General features: G+C 30.9%; 1 protein-coding gene across 1 annotated transcript in view; it reads left to right on the forward strand.

The window, feature by feature from the left end:
* The first annotated feature begins 1,470 nt into the window (after positions 1-1,470).
* Uba3 (Ubiquitin-like activating enzyme 3) overlaps positions 1,471-21,599 on the forward strand; it is a 48,828-nt gene continuing 28,699 nt past the window's right edge. Inside the window, exons 1-7 of the mRNA XM_067268789.1 lie at positions 1,471-1,523; positions 6,699-6,789; positions 7,326-7,406; positions 12,903-12,985; positions 13,062-13,142; positions 14,327-14,370; positions 14,468-14,532. Coding sequence (XP_067124890.1) covers positions 1,501-1,523; positions 6,699-6,789; positions 7,326-7,406; positions 12,903-12,985; positions 13,062-13,142; positions 14,327-14,370; positions 14,468-14,532 — 468 coding nt within the window. The 5' untranslated portion in view covers positions 1,471-1,500. The remainder of the gene's footprint in view (positions 1,524-6,698; positions 6,790-7,325; positions 7,407-12,902; positions 12,986-13,061; positions 13,143-14,326; positions 14,371-14,467; positions 14,533-21,599) is intronic.

A 21,599-nucleotide genomic window follows, 5' to 3' on the forward strand; every position in this document is an offset into this window, starting at 1 on the left:
TTGGAATCGCCGGTAATCGGCATGATTTTCAGTCGGACTGTGTCGTGCTGAATCGAACGTTTTTGATACTAAATTTACTTCTAAAGTATAATTTTCATGTTTTTATATTCTTCAATATATTTATTTTGTTTGTACAAAATGCAGAAATAATTTTTAACGATACGATAGCCTCGATTATTATTATAAAAATTTTCGTTAGGCTTAAAATCGACGAAAATTCAACACGAAGAGTCACGCGACGGAGAAAAATTTGAACATTGGACAGGTTAATATATTTTTTCATACATAAACCGTAATCGGAACAAATCCCTAATCTGAACAACCCCAGTCCCCAATTGATTCCGATTTTCGGTTCACTACTGTACTTTAAATCAAAAACCAAAGATAACGAGGATATTCCATTTCTATATGCTACTGCAAATGAAAAATCGAAAAAGCCAAAATAGCAGACTATGTGGAAAATATTGTTCCTAGATATAGCGATATGGACTTTAGGTCTCATTTTCGTCTTTCTAGAAGCACTGTCAAAATAAGTCTCTGCTAAGAATTGTTAGTTGTAGTAACTAGCTACAGAAAAATTTGTTTATTCGGCATTTTTAGCTTTTTATTAATACTAAAGCACATAACAAACCTTTCCTGTTAGAAAAATCGCACAAAAGCTAAAAATACACACGCGCACATTGTAACAATTCAATGTGTAGATACTGGAGGTTTTTGTGTGACACTGTTGTCTTGGCCATAGAGTGGAGGAATACACAGAATCACAGCACCCGGTGAAACCGCTAAAAAGTAACGAAGTTTTTTATTATTTTTCTATGTTTGTAATCGAAAAAAGTAAACTGCTTGTTGACCAGGAACAGCCGAAGCACGGTGCAGCGTGTACCCCCACTAAACTCTTCCCGTATCCCTGGGGGTACGCGTACCACACTTTGGGAAACACTGAGCTACTAGATAGCAGCCCACCGCTATGAGAAACTGGTTCGGTCTGGCTCGAAATTTCAGAAATTTTCAGAGTTGAATTCATCCGAATACGACCTGTCATGTCTTTCCTCATCCGATCCTCTCTTGACAGCCGGATGGTCGAGCGGTCAAGATGGCAGCTTACCGCTCTGGGGGATTCGGTTTCGATCCGGACGGGTCGATAAATCCCCAGGAATTTTTCGGGGGGTGGTCCGTCCGGATGCGTCTGGCACCGTCCCTTACCACCCGACCGCCCCATTGTAGACCTGGCCGGGCTTGCTAAAAGAGGCCATCTTAGTGCCCACGGAAGAGGGCACTAAGAATTTTTCAACTCCGCCCTTGGCGGAAAAAGTTAAAAAAAAAATTAATTTATCAGATTCAATATATTGTATTTTATCTGTTGGAAATTTAAATAAATTTTACAAACTATTATTTTATTATTATTATTTTTATTAATTAATGATGACAATAAATTAATTATATCATTTTTTATATGGAAAAAAGCGCCATCTGTGATTGTGAAAGGACAAAACATACAAGATGGCGTCGTCCAGCGATGAAAGGTGTGATTTCATAAACTCTGTAATTAAGATTCAAAATAATTAGATTTTGTAGTATTTAACGATAATTTTTATTTGTTCGATTGCAATTGCAATAATTTAAAAAATATTTTTTAATATTTTCTTTTTATTACCGATTTAATTACGAATGAATGATATATATTTGAGGTTAAGTTAGTAGTATATCAACAGAACCGACTTTTGTAACAATTGGTCGAACGGCCTAGGTGTGCATAGCAAACAAACCTTTTCATTTATAGATATAGGCTTACTTCTTTGGCGTATTTATTTATATCAGTTATGAAGAATTATTCCATATGAAGTTATTTAATCTTGAAATAGGGTCTAGGTGGAATAATAGATGATTCTGAAATAAGTGCACAAAACAATGTATTTTGTTGTATTAGAAAATGACAATGTCATTCTCAGCAGGCAGGTAGCCTGCATTATATGGTCTGCTATTTTGATGCTAACATTTACACATGATGCAAGGAATGCATGGAAAATGCAATGGTTTATTGACTCGAAAGAAATATATACAGAATTCAAAACAATTGTTCAAATTACCACTATTTTTATTTGTTCATAACAATTTCCACAAAGTGTTTTCCTTCTCTAAAACATTATGTGGGACAGATTTACCACTGAGTAAACTGCTGCATGTATAATTTCTTACCAAGAAATTATGGTGCAGGAGAGAAGCAAATGCTGATTTCTTATGTAAGAAATCAGCATTTGCTTCTCTCCTGTACCATATTTCCCAATAACAACAAACCTGAGTTGCTGCAGGTATGAGCCCCAGCCACCATGCAATTCCAATCCCGTTACCTGCATTTTGTTTCAGCCATTGTGGCACCTACCATATTGACAAGAAAGTGTTCATTTCACTAACATTCCTTAGAATATGCACACTTATTTCAGAATCATTCTGTTTTAAGAATGGAATAAATGATAGAAGAGTAATAAAAAGAATATTCTGTTCCTGAGTATATTGCATTTTCTGTAATTTAGAATTATTGCAATCACAAAATGAGTTTTAATTATTTATTGTTTTGTATTAAAAAGATAAAAATAAATATTACAAGTATAATTTCTTGATTTTATTCCTACAATTCTAAGACACATTGTGAGCTTTAAATTGAATTTTAAGGCTTTTTATAGAGGATAAAATTTTAAGTTAATCAATTTTATTAAGTTTTGTTAAGTAACAACAAATTATAAAAACTATAGAAATGTTATGAAATACATATTATTTGACAGCTGCATTTCTATGCTCTTCTATATATACAATACCTGACCACCAAATTAGAAACCTTTATTCAATATTAAATTGGGCCACCTTTACAGTTAGGCATGGATTCCACAAGATGTTTAAGTGGACCTATATCTAAAGAATTCCAGGCATTCAGCATATTTGCCTTTAAATTACTCAGATTGGATGGAAGTGAATGTCTGTTGTAGACCTCTTTTTCAAACATGTCCCTTATGTTCTTTATAGGATTTAGGTCTGGACTGTTAGGTAACCAGGGAAAATGCTGGAAGTCACTATCATGCTCCCAGAACTAATCATGAAGAATTCTTGCCTGATGGGAAGTGCAATTATTGTCTACAAAACATCCTTCTCCTTCTGGATAAAAATGTAACAATGTAAAATGCACTTGATTCACTGCAATATTCAGATAAACCTAGAGTTTGCATAATCTTCTAGCAATATCAATGGATCTATTCTGTGCCAGCAGAACATACTTTAGACCAGGAGTGTCCAACCTGCAGCCCAATAAACGTGTAAACAAAACTGACAAATTGTTTTATTTATTTATTTCAATGGCATAAACTCAAAAAAGAAGTTTCACAAAGCTGTAAACCTTTATACATATTTATTTTTGAGTGGAAAGGAAATATTTTCAAATACATGGAAATGTGTGAATGAGGAAGGAATACTAAATAAAGCTGAAGTTGTGACTCAAAGGACCTAAATTTGTGGAAAAGAGTGAAAGGCCAAAAGATAAAAAGTAGTGAGAAAGATTAAATAGACTTCTGTTATGTAAATATTGACCCTTAATTTTCCAACCTTCCTCACTTCTTTATCTTTTGTCCATTCCCTCCTTTCCCCACATTTGGATCTATAATCCTTTGAGTCCCAAGTCCAGCTTTATTTAGTATTTTTTCCAGCATTGCAAGATTTAGCTACTTTATGCCAAATTTGGCTACCTTTTTTTAGTTTGACATAAAAAGTATCATTTGGTGAATTGACTATTTTTTGGCTACATATTATTTAAAAATTTATTAGTTGAATAAAAATGCACTTTAGAATGGTGTTTTGTCATTTTTTATTAATTGGAGACCCAAATAAAACAAATATTTGTTTTCCAAATAAATTTTTGTTTGTTTCCTTTATAATATTTAAATAAGTAATAAATGAATTTATCTATTTCTAAGTAAAAATTGAAAGTGTTTGTAGAAGTAATTTTTTAAAATATCCTTTTTTGTGATAAAGTTTTAATACTTAGTACTATAATCTAGACATGTTAATCCTTAAATATAATTGTATATTTAAGGATTGGGCCATAAGTATATATAATATGCTTGTGGTCCAATGACTTCTTCCAATGTGGCCCAGAGGAACAAAAAGGTTGGACACCCCTGCTTTAGACCATTTACCATTATACCTTTTCCAGACTCTTGAACTGTATGCACTAGGCAAGCTAGGATTCTTGCCAAATTCTGCCAATCATTGGTATGTTACAGATGTAACTTACCATGACTTGTCAGACAAAATGACTTTTTACTAATCATTTATTAAATAAAAACAAAACCTTTAAATATCAATAACAGAATTTTAATGAAACTATGAACGTTTTTGGCCTTCACCAAGGCCTGCCTCAGGTTTTCATTAAAATTCTGTTACTGGTATTTAAAGATTTTGTTTTTATTTGATTGCTCTAGTAATTTGAAAAGGTGATAGTTATAATGATCATTTATTGTTCAATGACTTGGTTTCTGTTCCTCTCTAAATTCTGTGATTTCTATTTGGACTTGTGATTATTTATGCCAATTTTCTGCACATTGTTTGGTATGAAATAGTTCCAGAATCACCTGTATTAAGTGAATCTCAATTGTTGCACACTTAAAATTCTGTTGTTCTTTACAGGTCTCTTCAGATGATGCTGGTTTCGTTCATGACATTATTTTTGGATGACAATTATGCCTTTTAAATTGGCAATGTGAATCATTTTTCCAGGCATTAAACATTCTGAAGATCTCATCTTTTGAAATTCCAAGTCAGCTTGGTAGTTTTTAAAAGTTTTTAAAATTGTGGTTTCAGCAAGCCATGCTCCACAGTGAGCACTTTTTCAAATTCTGAAAGGTGTCATTTTCCCACTGTGAGAAGAAGTATTAACAAATTAATGCTATGCTGCAGTTTTAAATAATAGTGAAGATCATGTGCTGATGCTTGTCAGTTATGTAATTTTCATATATAAGCAGTGAATAATCATAGCATTTATTTACATAAAGGTTTCTAATTCAGTAGCCATATATTTGTGTTTCTTATTGTACACTCTAATAGCTTAAATCTAACAAATTTAATCTGAAATTTATATTACCATCCAAAACCTTTACTCATCCAGCAGATTATTTCTTTAAATAAACACCAATGATCATTTTCAGCTGCCTTCATCGCCCATCTTAAAGTTTACCAAACATCAACGGAGTGAAATGTTATCAACAAGATCTTGTAGATCATCTCACTTTATGATTTGAAAATAATGTTATTTGATGTAGCATTTAAATATAAAATTTTTAAGTACATAATTAAGTTTATGTTCATTATGTTCCACTTGGTTGATGTTTGATAAACCTGAACATAGTTGATGAAGACAGATGAAAATGTTTGTTACTGTTTACTTAAATAATCTGCTGGATAAGTAAAGGTTTTAGATAGTAATAAATGATAAAACATATATCTGTAAGCATTTGAAAGAAATATTTTATGTATAATCTGTATTAAATTTAGATATGATATATTTAAAAAATAATCAAATCAAATACCTAACTATAAATTATATATAAACACATCTTTTCATATGTTTCCAGCAATTCTGTATAGTTCTAAAAACACTTTAGACTTGATTTTACAGGTCTTCTTCAGATTAGGAGCTGTTCTAATTAGATGGAGTTAAATTATGTTCCAAAATGAAACAATTCAAAGTTTCTTTGAGGTTATTTAAATTTCTTATGTTGTAACTTGAGATTTATAAAATTTAAATTTATAAATCTCAAGTTACAACATAAGAAATTTAAATAACCTCAAAGAAACTTTGAATTGTTTCATTTTGAAACACAACTCCATCCAATTAGAACAGCTCCTAATTGGAAGAAGGCATGTAAATCAAGCCAAAAATGTTTCCTATTAAATTTTCTATGGTAGCTGTATTATGTTGATCTAGTAATAGTCTCTTTAATTCGAAAAATATTGACGGTAGACTGCTTCACAGCTTAACAGGTTCCAAAAAACTCCTTTATTGCCTTTTTACAAATGCATTTCGGATCAGTATTATTTTTTCTGACCCCTCTTCAGTGCTTAAGTTTTTCATATACTCCTTAACACTTATACAGTACTTTCGAGTTCTGTTTACATTGCCTTCTAAAAATACGGTTATTTTCCCTTGCAACAGTGCACTACAGCAATAAGGCTTTCTTTAAAAATATTCCAAAACCTTATACATTTTTTTTTTAAATTAAAAACACTGTGTGTAAGGTTTTGGAATATTTTTAAAGAAAGCCTTATTGCTGTAGTGCACTGTTGCAAGGGAAAATAACCGTATTTTTAGAAGGCAATGTAAACAGAACTCGAAAGTACTGTATAAGTGTTAAGGAGTATATGAAGAACTTAAGCACTGAAGAGGGGTCAGAAAAAATAATACTGATTCGAAATGCATTTGTAAAAAGGCAATAAAGGAGTAGTTTGGAACCTGTTAAGCTGTGAGGCAGTCTACCGTCAATATTTTTCGAATTAAAGAGACTATTACTAGATCAACCAAAAATGTTTATTTGAACTATGGAGAATTGCTGGAAATGTACAAAAAGGTGTGTTTATATATAATTACAAAAATTTCTGCTTAATGATTTAATTTGAAATATTCAACAATAAATTTTAAGATAATTCTATATTTTCAGAGGTGATTGGCCTGGTAGATGGAATCATCTTCGTAAAATCCTTGAAAGAACAGGGCCATTAAGTCATCCTCAGTTTGAAGCAGGTCCCCATGTAAATATTTTAATATCTGTTTATTAAATATATGTTGTGTTGAACAATAAGTATTTATAATAGGAAACATAATAATCATATTGATAAAATTAATTTTTTTTTAAATTTGTTCTGAATGATAAATATTTTTAGTTTTTTTGAAACATTTTCCTCAATCTAATATTTTAGTAGCTTTAATACACTATTATTATTATTATTAATTTTTAAATGTTTTAAAAAGTTTTCATCATTTTGATTATTCTAAACTAGATTAAGTTTCTTAATTTAATATCATAAAAATTATTATTATTATTATTATTATTATCTCCTGAAGATATGCTTGAATATATCAAAATTGAAGGAATGAACAACTTATTTTATATTTATTTTATTATATATTAATTTAAATACCATAAAATTTTTAAAAAAATTTCATTTAAATATTTCTGTTGTTGTCAAAAAAACAATTATATTGGAAGACATTATCTTTACTATTTTTGTTTTGTGTAAAATATTTCTTCTGCAGTATATTAACTTTATTATATTTTTATTTTTAGGCTTTAGAATTTCTTTTGGAACAATGTCGAATACTTGTTGTAGGTGCTGGTGGTTTAGGATGTGAATTATTAAAAAATTTGGTAATTATAAAATTTGAAATAATGTTAGGATGATGAATGGATGTTATTAAAAATTTTCCAAACACAAATTAATTATGACTCAAGTACTTTTAGTTAACCCAGTCCATTCGGGAAATCTTTAACATTAAGTAAACAGGTGGAATTTGTTATGCGGTGCATTTTCGCAATTTTTGGATAATTTTTTAAATTGTTATATTTCACTTAATATCAATATTGCGCTATGTTCAATCTGGTTTTTGTGTTTGATTAAAAAACATTACAGTTTACGATTGTTTAATTTTCACTTTTATACAAATTTAAAATAATATTAAAATTTGAAGTTTACAAACAAAGAAAAAATTAATTTACAGAGAATTGCTGAACTTTGTACATCTATTAGGTAGACACATCTGTCTTCTTTTAAACAAAACAAACCGCAGCTGTGTAGCTGGAGCGGGGGAGAAGTTTTGCCATTATTTACACTATGTCTCTAATTACTTAGCGGGGAAAGGAGTTGATTGTTATCATAAAGCGACATGTTAAAGTTTATCATCATATATTTCTGCTTGAAATAGTGAATATGTAACACTTTTTTATATTTTTTCAATGCTTTATACAATTATACTCTAAAACAAGTTATTAGTTAATTTTTTCCTGCAATTACACAATATCCAGAAGTAATGAGTTTCGCGGTAAATTTTTTAGCTGGAAGCTTTTGATAAGAAATCATCTTGTCAAAATAGAGTCAAATAACATAAAAACTAGTAGAATTATGCTTTAAAATAAAGAATATAGCTATATTCTTTAATGTTTGTTTATATTGTTTCTGACTCTAATCATGTGGATTGGTTCTTTGCGGGAAAATCCAGACCAGATGGTTCTGAAAACTCTTATTCATCAAAGTTCATTTAGTCATAATATAAATTACCAATTAGAGTGTAATAGGCATAGAAACAAAAATTTTAAAATCAATTAACAGCAAGATCTTCCATAGACTTACTATAGGGAGGTGGAGTTTTCCAGGATTATTTATTGTTAGATAGTTTTGAGAACATATTTACTCACCTAAATATTGTCGAATCAGCTAATTTAATGCCTAAGTACATTAAATTAGTTAATTAGAGCTAAAAAACGATTTAAAAAGCAAATTTATTGTGATTGTTTACATTTTACTTTGAAGGTTGGAAGTGGGGCTTTTTGCGGCAATTTTTCCTTTTGCAAGTCTGTGATTAGTTAAAGTAATGTCAACAAAGATGGAAGATACCCAATAAAACCTTAGAAGGAGTTTCCCTTTGATTTTTTTTCAGCCAACTGTGTAGTTAACTGCGAAGATTTACTGTAGAATAGTAGGGGGTGTATTTACCGAAATATTTATGGCCCAGGGGTGGTAACAAAATACTTATTGGCTTAAACAAAGTCAATTGATTTACAGAAGAGTGAATCAAAGCTAAGATCGCAGAAAACTCGAATATAATGCAAATTAATCAAATTTTTTGATTGATTACACCTAAAGACATATTTTGCATCACCAATTAATGGCAAGTCACGTGACATACACCTAAAGACACATACCAGCATGAAAAGGGTTAAGTCAATTTAATTTTCTTCAGGCTAGAATATAACAAAAAACATTTTTATGTTAGGCTCTAGAAGCTGAAAGATTCATGATTGCCATACAAGATCATGGTATAAACACCAAAAATTACAGAATATACATGTTAAAAGACAACAAGTTAGATGATACCTACAGAAAATTTCTCATCTGATCTGAGTAGAACACATTACATGAGAGTGCAAGCTCTTAGTAAACAGATTTTTTACATAGATGAAACCAAATAACAAATTTACAACAAAAGGTTGAACATGCACATAAATTATTGCACACTTAGACATGAACATAGTCACAGATAATATCAGGTCAGTCCATAAGTTCATGCATATTTTTATCTACAAAAAAAGCAGCAAAAAATTTTAATTAAATTTTATATCAATCTATAATGTATTCACCATTATTTTGTACAATTTCTTGCCATCTTGATGGTAGCTTTTTAATCCCGTCTTTCGTAAAATGATTTCGGTTTTGAATCAAAATATTCAGAAATAGCCTTTTTTACATTATTCTCATCCTCAAAAGTTTTCCCTTTTAAAAAATTCTGCAAACTGCAAAAAAGATGATAATCACTGGGAGCAATATCTGGCGAATATGGTGGATGAGGTAAAATTTCCCAGTTGTAGTTTTCACGTTTCTGTACAGTTATTTTTGCAGCGTGTGGTCTGGCATTGTTATGCTGCAAGAGAACCTGCTTTCTGTTCATTAACGACAGTCGATTTTTTTTCAATTTTTCAGTTAAACGCTCTAATTGCTCACAATACATTTGAGCTGTAATTGTTTGATTAGGTTCTAACAGCTCAAAGTAAATTACACCTGACATATCCCACCAAACAGACAAAATAAAATTTTTTGGATGCAACCCACCTTTTGCAGTTGGTTTTGGCTGCTTGTCGCGATCCATCCATTGTCTTTTTCTCGTCACATTATTATAGAGGATCCATTTTTTGTCTCCAGTAACCAGCCTACCAAGAAAAGGTTCTAAAGTAATACGGGATAAAAGAGACGTGCAAATGTTTACACGTTGTTGTCAGTTAGCTATTGACAGTTCATGTGGTATCCATTTTCCTAGCTTTGAAACTTTTCTGATTTGTTGTAGGTGTCTATGAACAGTTCCATGGGATGAATTTAAACGTTCCACAATTTCATCAACTGTTAAAGATTGTTCTGCTTCAACTAGTGCAGAGAGAGCATCATCATCAAAGTCAACGGGTCTTCCAGTACGAGCCTTATTCTCCACACTAAAAGCATTGTTTCTAAATCTTTCAAACCACTTCTGCGCAGTCCTTGCACTAATTACAATTTGATTATGTACAGTATTTATTTTTTTGGCTGCATTTGTAGCATTCTCACCACTTAAAAATAAAAAGTATAAAACATGTCTTTTATATTCATCGGTTACTTCCATTTTAACGAAAATAAACAACTGAAATGTTCACAATTGTGAACAGTATTATATGAATGAGATCCAATTTAACACTTTAGTGTAAAAATTATCACATTAGGCTGACATTTTTAATAGCAAAACAAGATTTTTCTCAAGGTCATAAAAATGCTCATGGACTTATGGACTGACCTGATATTAGAAATAATACATACCAAATATACTGTACTAAACAGAACTGCAGATGAAAGCATTTACATCGCAATACACTGCAATCATTCACAAACAAATAAACTGATATTTATCATAGACAACATATGAAACATCCATAATACATAAATTATTCTACACTGAAAAAATTATTTAATATATATAGCACTTTCCTAAGAAATTTGTATCTTTGGAAGATGGATAAATTATTTTTATAGTTCTCTCTTCCACAGAAGTCATACTATATATATTGATCAAAAGTTTAGAATCATTAGATCTTAACAACATCCAAATTATATTACAGAAAGCTGTAATATTAAATTTATTTTATATTATTAGGAAAAATTATTTACTTAACCAGATATTTAGCTCAATAGATAAAATTATGTAGAAAACAGACGTTTTCAACTGCTTTTAGCAATCATCCTCAAGTTAACAACTTATTCAGAAATGTATAATGTATGATGGAATGTAATAATTTCAATTATAACACAAACATCTGATTGATCATTAGGAGTCACCCGTTTGTATCCGGATGTAAATATCTAGATATAACATTAATACTAAATATCCAATAACATCTTGCAAGCTGAGGATAATGTGTTGTCCTTGTAGTTGATAGCCATGTTGATTTTACTAGCCTTGCAAATTTCCAGTATTTCCAGGTATTTAAGTAGAGAAGGCTTCTGTGTGTCGTGAATGACACGTGCATTATCCAGATAAACCCACACATCCTCATTCAAGTATATGTGGCTGAAGTCATAGTGGTTTGCCCATCGTACCTCTGTTGCATATTTCCTGGATATCAACGTACGTATACAGGATGACAGAATTTACACATTGGTGTACCACAAACCCTCATACAATCCAATTTTCATTCCATTGTTGTTGTATGATCATTTCCATTCCATTGTTGTTGTATGATCATTTCCATTATAAGATGGCAACTTTTAGAGCCTTAGTAAAAAGGGTGTTCACACACTCCTCCACTACCAAGGAGAGATCTCATGAATTGCGGTACATAAACCAGTTGGCTGTCCAACACGGGTACCCACCTAGATTAATAAAAAATTTAATCAACAAGTATGAAAAGCAACACCAAAATATAGGAATGATGGAATATAAATTCACGATTGTGCAGTGTAACAAGACACTGATGGCTACATTTAGAGAAATAGGAGATTACAACAACCTTTTCTTGACTTATAGATTAAACTCTACTATCTATTTGCTTCTTAGGAACAGCAAAGACCCTGAGAATAAGTTGTTTTTTCTGGAAGTATACTCCATACTGCTGCAGGACAACAGAGATGGCTGGCATCTACAGTGCATTGAGGCTACAATATGTCATTAAAGCAAATTCTACAAGAATATCTTGTGTTGTTAATAAAATGCAAACCACTATGACTTTAGCCACATATGCTTGAATAAGGATGTGTGCGGCTGGATGGCCAAGTGGTCAAGCTTAGCAGCCTGCCACCCTGAGGGACCCGGGATCAAATCTGGACGGGTCGAAAAATCCCCAGGAATTTTTCGGGGGATGGTCCGTCCAGATATGTTGGTCCCCGTCCCTCACCACCCGGCCGCCCCATTGTGGGCCTGGCCGAACCCATAATGGGCTTGCTATAAAAGGCCCTCTTAGTGCCCACAGGGCAGAAAGAGTTACCAAAAAAAAAAATGAGGATGTGTGGGTTTACATGGATAATGCACGTCTCATTCACCACACACAGGAGCCTTCTCTACTTAAATACCTGGAAATGCTGGAAATTTGCAAGGGTAGTAAAAGCAACATGGCTATCAACTACAAGGACAACACATTATCTCCAGCTTGGAGTTGGTGGATATTTAGTATTAATGTTACATCTTGATATTTACATCAGGATACAAATGTGTGACTCCTAATGATCAATCAGATGTTTGTGTTATAATTCAAATGATTACGTTCCATTGTATGCTTCTATGTTTCCGAATAAGTTCTTAACTGCTTTCAGAAATCATCCTCGAGTTGAAATCATTTGTTTTCTACATAATTTTATTTATTGAGCTGGATTTCTGGTTAAGTAGGTGGTTTTGTCAATTATCTAGTAGTTAGTCATGTATTAATTATTAAGAAAATTTTAAAATATAAATATAACAACAGTACACAAATATAAAACAATAATTTAAATATCTACGCCTTAATTTTAATTGACTACAGCACTCGGCACTGATATCAACAAAGTATCATATATATATATATATATATATATATAACATATATAATAATAATAAATTGAGCAAATTTTATATATATATGTTAATTTTTTCTACACAGGCTCTTATGGGTTTCAGAAATATTGATGTCATAGATATGGATACTATTGAAATATCAAATCTTAATAGGCAATTTTTATTTAGGTAAAATATTTTTGCTATTAGTAAGACGTTAAGATGTTTAAAAAAAAAATGTTAAAATATTGATATGAATTTGCAGGCCACAAGATGTTGGAAAATCTAAGGCTGAAGTTGCTGCAGAATTTATCAATAAAAGAATTCCAAATTGTAGAGTAACTCCGTATCCTTGACATTTCTTGTTCTGTATATTTATGTAATGTGTTTTAATTTATAATCAAAATCATTTTAAATAATACCATTCTTCATATTAAATTTAATAGAAATAACTAACTATTCAAGAAATTACTATTTAAATTATGAAAACTGCTTGAATGTATTTTTAATAGTTTTTCTGTATAATAAGTTAATACTTATATCATTTGTAAGTTAGTTATTTTCTAAATTTGTTCTTTAAACTTTGAAATCACCAAATTAGATTTTAAAATTTATAAAAAGTTTTGTTATTGAACAATTGCATGATACTTGGTTCCCTATTCAAAGATCCAACAATAGAAGACTACTTTAAGGAAACCAGAATATTTATTGGAAAAGAAATGCTTTGGACTAAATTAGCCCAGCATCAGCTTTCCAAATAGCAAAAATTCAAAAGAATTGAGCATAAAATTAACAGTTGAAGCAAACCTCTCATAACGTCAACTGTTAATTTCATACATATTCTATCTTTGAATTGTGTCTTAAGTTCTGTTTGGAAAATTGATGTTGGATTAAATTTGTCCAAAAATCTTTCTTTTCCAATAAATATTTTAATTTCCTTAACCTAGAGGTTTATTTTTGGAAGTTCTATTATACAGTATAAAAAGTTCAACTATTTAAAAAATTATAAAATTATACAATTTTTTTATAATAACTTGAAAAAAAAAGAATATACATGATTATTGATAGCTGTTTATCTATTATAAATGATACAATGGCCATAAATGTGACAGCTACACTAATGTGAACCTTGATCTTCAAAATATCACATAAATCAAAATTTCATAAGACAGGATAAGCTTTTCTATTATACCTTACAACTGAAATAACTTTGTATCTCATTTTTTCAGCATAACTTAATTACCCTATCCATTTTCTCCAAATAACATTAAAGTGCTATAAAACATAAATTTACATAAGTTGAAAATTGTGATATTATAACTCGTACATTAAGAAAAGTTATACAAATAAATATTCATTAAATTTTTAGCAACATTTTGTATTTATATTATGAACATACTGTGCATAAAAATTTGTGTATATGTATATAAAATATGCATAATTTAGTACATAAGTGCAAGTTATATAGGAATGTTTATTTTCACAAGTTTTGTCTAATACATATTATGTATTCCTTAACATAATTTTTAGTCATTTCAAAAAAATTCAAGATTATGATGAAATATTTTATAGTGGTAATATAAATATTATTTAATAATTAAATTTTTAAAATAATAATAATTTTAATTTTGTAATAAAGTAGATATATAATCAAATTTTTTGTTTTCGTAGATTTCCATATTGTTATATGTGGTTTAGATTCAGTTATAGCAAGAAGATGGATAAATGCAATGCTGGTAATTAATATAAAATATCATAAAATTTTGATTTTATTAGACAAACTCATCCAATTTTATCAATTTTATTTTTAATAGTATATGTCAGAGCATTTATTGCAGAATTTGAATGTATATTTTTACATTTTAAAATATAAATAAAATGACCTGTTTTCCTAAAGTCAATATAAGAGAATAATAAACACACACACACACAGATATCTCTATATATCTATATATATGTATGTGTGTGTGTGTGAGGTACTGAAATTGTATCACTTATAAAATCTTATAAAATGTGTTTAATTACAAAAAAAAACAAAAGTATTATTTTGTTGCAGACTTGTAAGAAACCATAAAAATCGTTCTAATGTTTTTATAATGTCCGTGACACAATAAAATATGAGAGTGCTTCTCGTTGGCTGACAAAGTCAACTGCAGCAATGGTTTCAGTGATTGTATCAACCATTGTTATAAAACCCTGCAAAGATGATGTACTTTTATAAGCAAAATGAAAACTTTTTGATAGTTAACTCTGTGTAAAACATTCATAACTGTTACTTAGCTGAAGATTTATCCTATTATGTAATAGTGCAGAGAATGCATTATCATCAATCAACAATTATGCAGTTGTTACAAAATGACGACAAAAAATAAATTACGCTTTTTGGTTCATTCTTCTTGGTTTTTTCTGTCATTTCAAATTCCAATCATAGATTAAATATGCTACTTTGCACATATGTTGAATACTTTCTGGTATATATCATAGGTGATACAATTTGCATAGCCAATAATTGCCAATAAGTCAATACTTTATAATTGTTATACAGTAATTTTTACACTTATAAAATTAATTTAAAAACTATAATAATTGAGCTTTTTGAGTAAGAAAACATTATTATGGCCTGTTGATTCTTGAAATTGCTTTCTTTCAGAATATAATTTTTGATATTCTAAACAATATTTGATACCATAAAAAAATACAAAAAAAAAATATTATTTTAGAAATAACTTTTTTTGTATGGAACCTTAGAAATATTCTAATATTTCATATTCTAAATATTCTAATATAACATTTATCTTTTTGTTTTTATTATTTTATACTCCACTGTTTCTTTGAATAAAAACCAAATAAATTTGCTTTAAACCCAAAACCTTTAAATAATGAAAAACATGGAAATGTATTTTAAATATATATATAATTGAGGAATTTTGTTTGTTTGCTATGTATGTGTAGCCTATTTGACCAATTTCTATAAAACTCAGCAGTTACATTTAAATACTTTTAACTTAGATCATGTTGTACAATTAATCAATCAATCAGTTTATTTGCTGCACAAAAAAGTACAACACCAGTACTGCAAAAAGCACAACCAGTAACAATGCGAGTACAAAAACATATTAAGGATACAATATACAAAATATAAAGTACAAATCCAAAATGTAGTATAAGAATACGAAGATACAAAATTTTTTAAAGTACATAATACAAGTTATGATGTAAAATATAATATACAAAGAAAATTTAAAATGCAAAATTACAAAATGCAAAATACAGAAAATAAAATATAAGATACATATTATACAAATAAAATTGGAATAAAAATATTATACAAATGTTAAAAAAGCTTACAATACAGTGAGAGTATTGAAGGTACAGGATAAATAATATACATGAGTGCAGTAAAGTACAGGAGTTGCTAAAAATCACATCGAATATTCTATACATGGTTATGATATACAATATGCCTAAAATAGCAGGAAGAACAGATGCTGAGTGTAACTGATGGGACATAGACCAAGCGATGAGGTTCAGGGAAGAGAAGTGGCGGAACGATGAGTGACGAGGCTGTGGTACTGGGTGACCAGCTGGACAAAGTGGGTGTAGGTGGTCTGATCATTGACCAGATCGTTGAGATTGCATGGCCATTGAATGCCTCTAGAATTAATGATGGTCTTTAGATGTAACCTCTCAGCTTCAAGCATAGGGCAAATATAATGGTTGACACCATCCTGTATGTCACAGAGAGGACAGGTGTTGGTTGATTGATGGGCGAATCTATTCAGGTAATTAAAGAAGTTTCCATGGTTGGTGTAGAACTGCGTGCTATGATGATTAATTTTAATCCACTTGTAGTTGAATAAATCAGTGATGATGGGGAAGAATTTATTTGTGATAGACTGCCGGGCATTCCACGTGCTTTGCCAGTCGTGAAGAAGGCTGTTCCAGAGTAATTTCTTAAGGGTGGATTTGCTTATTTTATCGTAGGTGATAGAAACAGTAGTGTCTTTAGCGGCAGATTTTGCAAGAATGTCAGCCCTGTTGTTTCTAGGATTACCCTGGTGAGCATGGGTCCAGGTTAAGGAGTAGCTGTTGGAGGATGCCATTGCAGTTTGGTAGATGTCGGTAACCAGTTCGTGAGGTGCTTGTTTTTAATGATGGCAATGGCTACCTGGCTATCAGTAACAATATTAATATTTTGACTTTTATGATTATCATTATACCAGTGGAGGGCAGAATTGATGGCAAAGAGGTCGGCTTGGAAAGCGGAACAGTGGTCAGCCAGGCAAAGTCACCTGTGGTAGATTTCATTGCCATCACAGTATGCTACAAAGCTGCACCCAACATGACTGTCTATTCTGGAGCCATCAGTAAAGACTTCAATTACGGTATTTATGTTGTCATCGAAATTGATTGGATTACACTGACCTGGGTATCGGACAAGATAAAAAGGAGTGTTCACTTCTACATCTTTGGTACAGATGCTTTGGGAGGGGTTGATATTGATGTCGTGTCCCCATTTAAGCCTCCAATGTTTGTGAAAAAAGTCAATGGTTTTCTCAATTGGAGGTTTTTTTGCTATCACCTGCAAACCATCAGTTGGAGCACGGTAAGCCTTTGTTATAAGGAGCAGGGCTTTGCGTTGAGGGAGTTGAATCGATCATGTTGTACAGTGCATCTCACCCCAAATTATCAATTGGATTTCGATATGTTGATTAATTTCTGTGTACATCTGATTGCTCGCTTTATGTGTAGTGCCATTTATTGGAAAAAGTTTAACAAAATGATTAACTAAATATAATTCTTACAAAAAGGATATATATTTTATTCACTGAATTACTGTAACAATGATCTAGTGTGAAATAGATGCACCATTACACCATTACTGTGACAAGTAGCACACAGCACTTTGTCTGCATTGTGTGTAGTAGTGTTTTCCCCCTGCACATCATACTTTTCCTGTTAGCAATAGAATCGTGCTGGTTATGTATCTAACTCCATTCAGAGGAAATTTTTTAATTGAAATAATATGACTTCTAGTACAAATTGGAAATTCATACACAGTTAATCTGGTCCTCTTTTTCTTATGATTTCCATGTCTGGTCTCGACTTTTGTCTATCTAACTCCATTCTCAAGATTAAGGAAGGACAGTAACAGATGGACAACAGTGGGAATTTATAGGTCTAATATTTTTTAAAATTTCAGCCCAATAAGTACCCTCCAGTAACCGAACCGAATGGATAAAAGCACTAAACACCAGTAGTTAGTTGTGGGTTTGTGCATGCCAAAGGACTGGCCACATGGTGTTTTCTGGATTTTCTTTGTGTTGGTAACTCTTAGATCAGGGCCAGCTTTACATAAAAGTCTTTCTGAGATTCATCTTCCTTGGCAGATTGTTCATGTTGTGTTGCCCTTACCAAATAAACCAAAGCAATTCTAATAATTTTTCTATGAACATGACATTTGAGGATATGCTTAACTACCAGGAAACTGGACATCCTGTCCCCTTCCCTAATTTCATCTCCCCTTAGTAAAACCCATCTCCCCTCATAAACCCATTGCTCCAAACTTCTTTCGCTGATACTGCTTAAGATGCTCTAACATTCAGCCAAATTAATGTACAATATGTGCAACAATTTTAAGGCACAAAGTAGAGCTGGAAGTCTTTTTCTTTGCAGATGTCTATTTTTCCTATTTATTATCGCGGCATGTTGTTGTGATAATAAATAGGTTGTTTCGTTCAAAATTTAGTGTAGTTGTCTGTGAAATGTGCACTTTATCCACATGTTGAGTCTCACTGTCAAATCTGCTTCCACTATTCTTATGCCACAACTTTCAAAAGTTTTTTTTACTTACATGCTTTTTCTGAGCTTTATTTTTTCAATCCTTTTTCACCAGTGGGATCACACAAAAGCAATTATTCTTGCATTTTTACAAGATGTTTTTATTTAAACAAGTCTTATATCAAGTCTTTCAGATGCTAAGGTTAGTAACATTGATCACATGCCTATCCAACACAGACCACTTTTCAAATATTAATAGTAGACCAGTATTAAGCAGTAGTCATTGGCCATCTTTTCTTTCAGGAGGAGGTCAACAACTACTTTAGTCGAATTACTTCAACTTCCTTCTGCAACAGTCCCTTCTTTCTATTGGACCAGTGGTATGGTGACATTTGAATAGAAAAATTACATATATAAGGTTACCAGCCTGCACAAAATATAATTTAAGTGGTTTTCGAGGGTGCCGAGTTTAATTATTTGGTTCGTTTTTATGAAATTTGATTTATTGGCAGATCACTGTTTGATAATCAGTTGTGAATGAAACGGTTTGTTAAATTTTTTAAGATATTGTATTTTTAATTGGTGTTTACTTGACCAATGAAATTGTGCCATTTCATACCATCCATGTATTTTGATAAATGTGACAATGGTAGGCTGAAATAACCAAACTCTTTATATGGTTTTTGTTTTAATATTTATTATATTATAGTATTTGATTTATATAACTACAAAGGTTATCTTATATAAGGGTTTATCATTCTGAGTGACCAATCTAACATTTTAAAAATTTTCTCTCTCTACTGTACACAATTTAAAGAATTTTTAAAATGTGTTAGATTGGTCACTTGGTGTGATAAACACTTACGTAAGATAACCTTACAGTATTTACTTTATATAACTACAAATATGATATAATAGAAGGGTTAGAAGTATGAAATAATCTAATGATCTTAATGTTTGTACTTATTTTTTGCCCAGGCTTACCTGCCAGTGTATATGTATATATATATGTGTGTGTATATATATGTTTATACATTCATTGAAAATAATTTTTTAATACCTTATTTTTGCAGACTTGCATGCCACACAAAAATGGGAAGACCAGCTTGCTGGAAATCCCACCCAAGACTACTTGGGGTTTCTGGCATACTGGTAGGGTTTCTCATTTCCCAGTCTTTTGCTTATCCTGGGATTCCGGGATAAAAATGAACTGTTTCCCGGGATAGAATTAATTATTTTTCATTTTTTAAAGTAACTTAATATGTTCTGCAACCTCCAAAATCATATTAATAATGCCATGTAAGATATATATTAAAAATTACCTTTAAATTACATAGACATTTTCACAAATAGAAAAAATTTATTAAAGTTTGCTGGAAACTACATACAACAGCAACAACAAAAATGCTTCGAATTGAGTTGAAAATTTAAAAAAATGAACTTAGATCAAACTTCTAACTTAGAAGGTAATTTTCCTTTTTAAATAAAACATAATAATATTGTAAATTTTGATAATAAGATTTTAAAAAGCAAAGATGGTCAATACTCCGATCACTCAATCTGATTCTTATTTTAGTAATGAAAAGGCCCATGACTGTGAATGTTCTTTTCGATTCAATTGATGTGAGTGGAGTCATATTTAATGCATTTAAGAGAAGACATGTTATGTGTTTTTTCACCTGCAGTCTGGAAGATTTCTAGTTCGTTATCGAGATTGCAGTACTTTTTTTGCTCTCTAGTATTTTTGATTTGTCTACCTCGGCTACTTTAATAGCGACATCAAGCTTATAGCCCAATAATTCGGCAATTCATTTGGCTTTAATAATCAGGTTTATGAAGAAAAACTTCATACTTGCAGACTTTGTACTCATTTGTATCCTTGCTTAATTTGCACAACCTGGCATTATGCAGTTATTGAAGCTACTGGGTATGGTTAAAAATTAAGACAGCATAAGCACAATTATTCCAGATATTACAGGTTCTGACAAATAAAGAATTTTCAGAGTCCTGCCAAAAATAGTCTACATACTGATTATTGACCATTTGTGACATGCCATAACGAGGAAAAATTAAAAAAAAACTAATAAGTAGGTTTAAAATTAATAAATACAAATGTATTCTGACAGCTTGAGTTAACTATGTTTTCTATTTGCAAAATTTTCTCAACCTTAACATAAAATAAGAAAAAAGTAAACTTTTAAGAAATTTGTGGGATTTCCTGGGATGAAAAAAATTTCCTGGGATATTTCCTGGGTTAAAAAAACAACTGGGATACTATTTGAGAAACCCTACATACTGGCATGCCGGTTAAACTGTGACTAAAATATAAAATTAATCAGATCTAACTAAACTAATTGTTAATTAAATGTTAAAGAGAACATTCTTCCAAGTAAAATAAAATAATGACATTGTAATTTGACTGACTTAAAATCAGGAAGAGGGTTTCCTTTACAGACAATAAAACAATTAATGACTTATTGACATTAGTAGTGGTAGTAGTACCCTGTTTCCCTGAAAATAAGACAGTGTCTTATATTAATTTTTACTCTCAAAGATGCGCTAAGTCTTATTTTCAGGGAATGTCTTATTTTTCCATGAAGAAGAATTCACATTTATTGTTGAACAAAAAAAATGAACATTTATTATACACTGTATAGTAGTTATCATCACAAACCAGCACAATCAGACAAACTGTGAATCCTATCAAGAATTTCTTGTTACTATTATGATTTCCATGTACAACAGTCTATGGTGCATTTACCGATTTTGATATTTATGAATACAAAGCAAGATTTATTCAATGACAGTCATGTCATCATCTTCTGGAACATCATCATAGCAATGCTTCATAAAAATCTTTGCTATGTCTTACTTTTGGGGGAGGCCTTATATTTAGCAATTCAGCAAAACCTCTGCTAGGTCTTATTTTTGGGGAAACACGGTACTTAGTAACTGATCATCTACCCCAACCTTAAAAATAACACCTTTCTCTCAAATTTCATACAAAGCTAATGTTAATCCT

The sequence above is a fragment of the Centruroides vittatus genome, unplaced genomic scaffold, assembly GCF_030686945.1.
Source record: "Centruroides vittatus isolate TY-2023 unplaced genomic scaffold, ASM3068694v2 contig_337, whole genome shotgun sequence".
Classification (NCBI taxonomy): Eukaryota; Metazoa; Arthropoda; class Arachnida; order Scorpiones; family Buthidae; genus Centruroides; species Centruroides vittatus.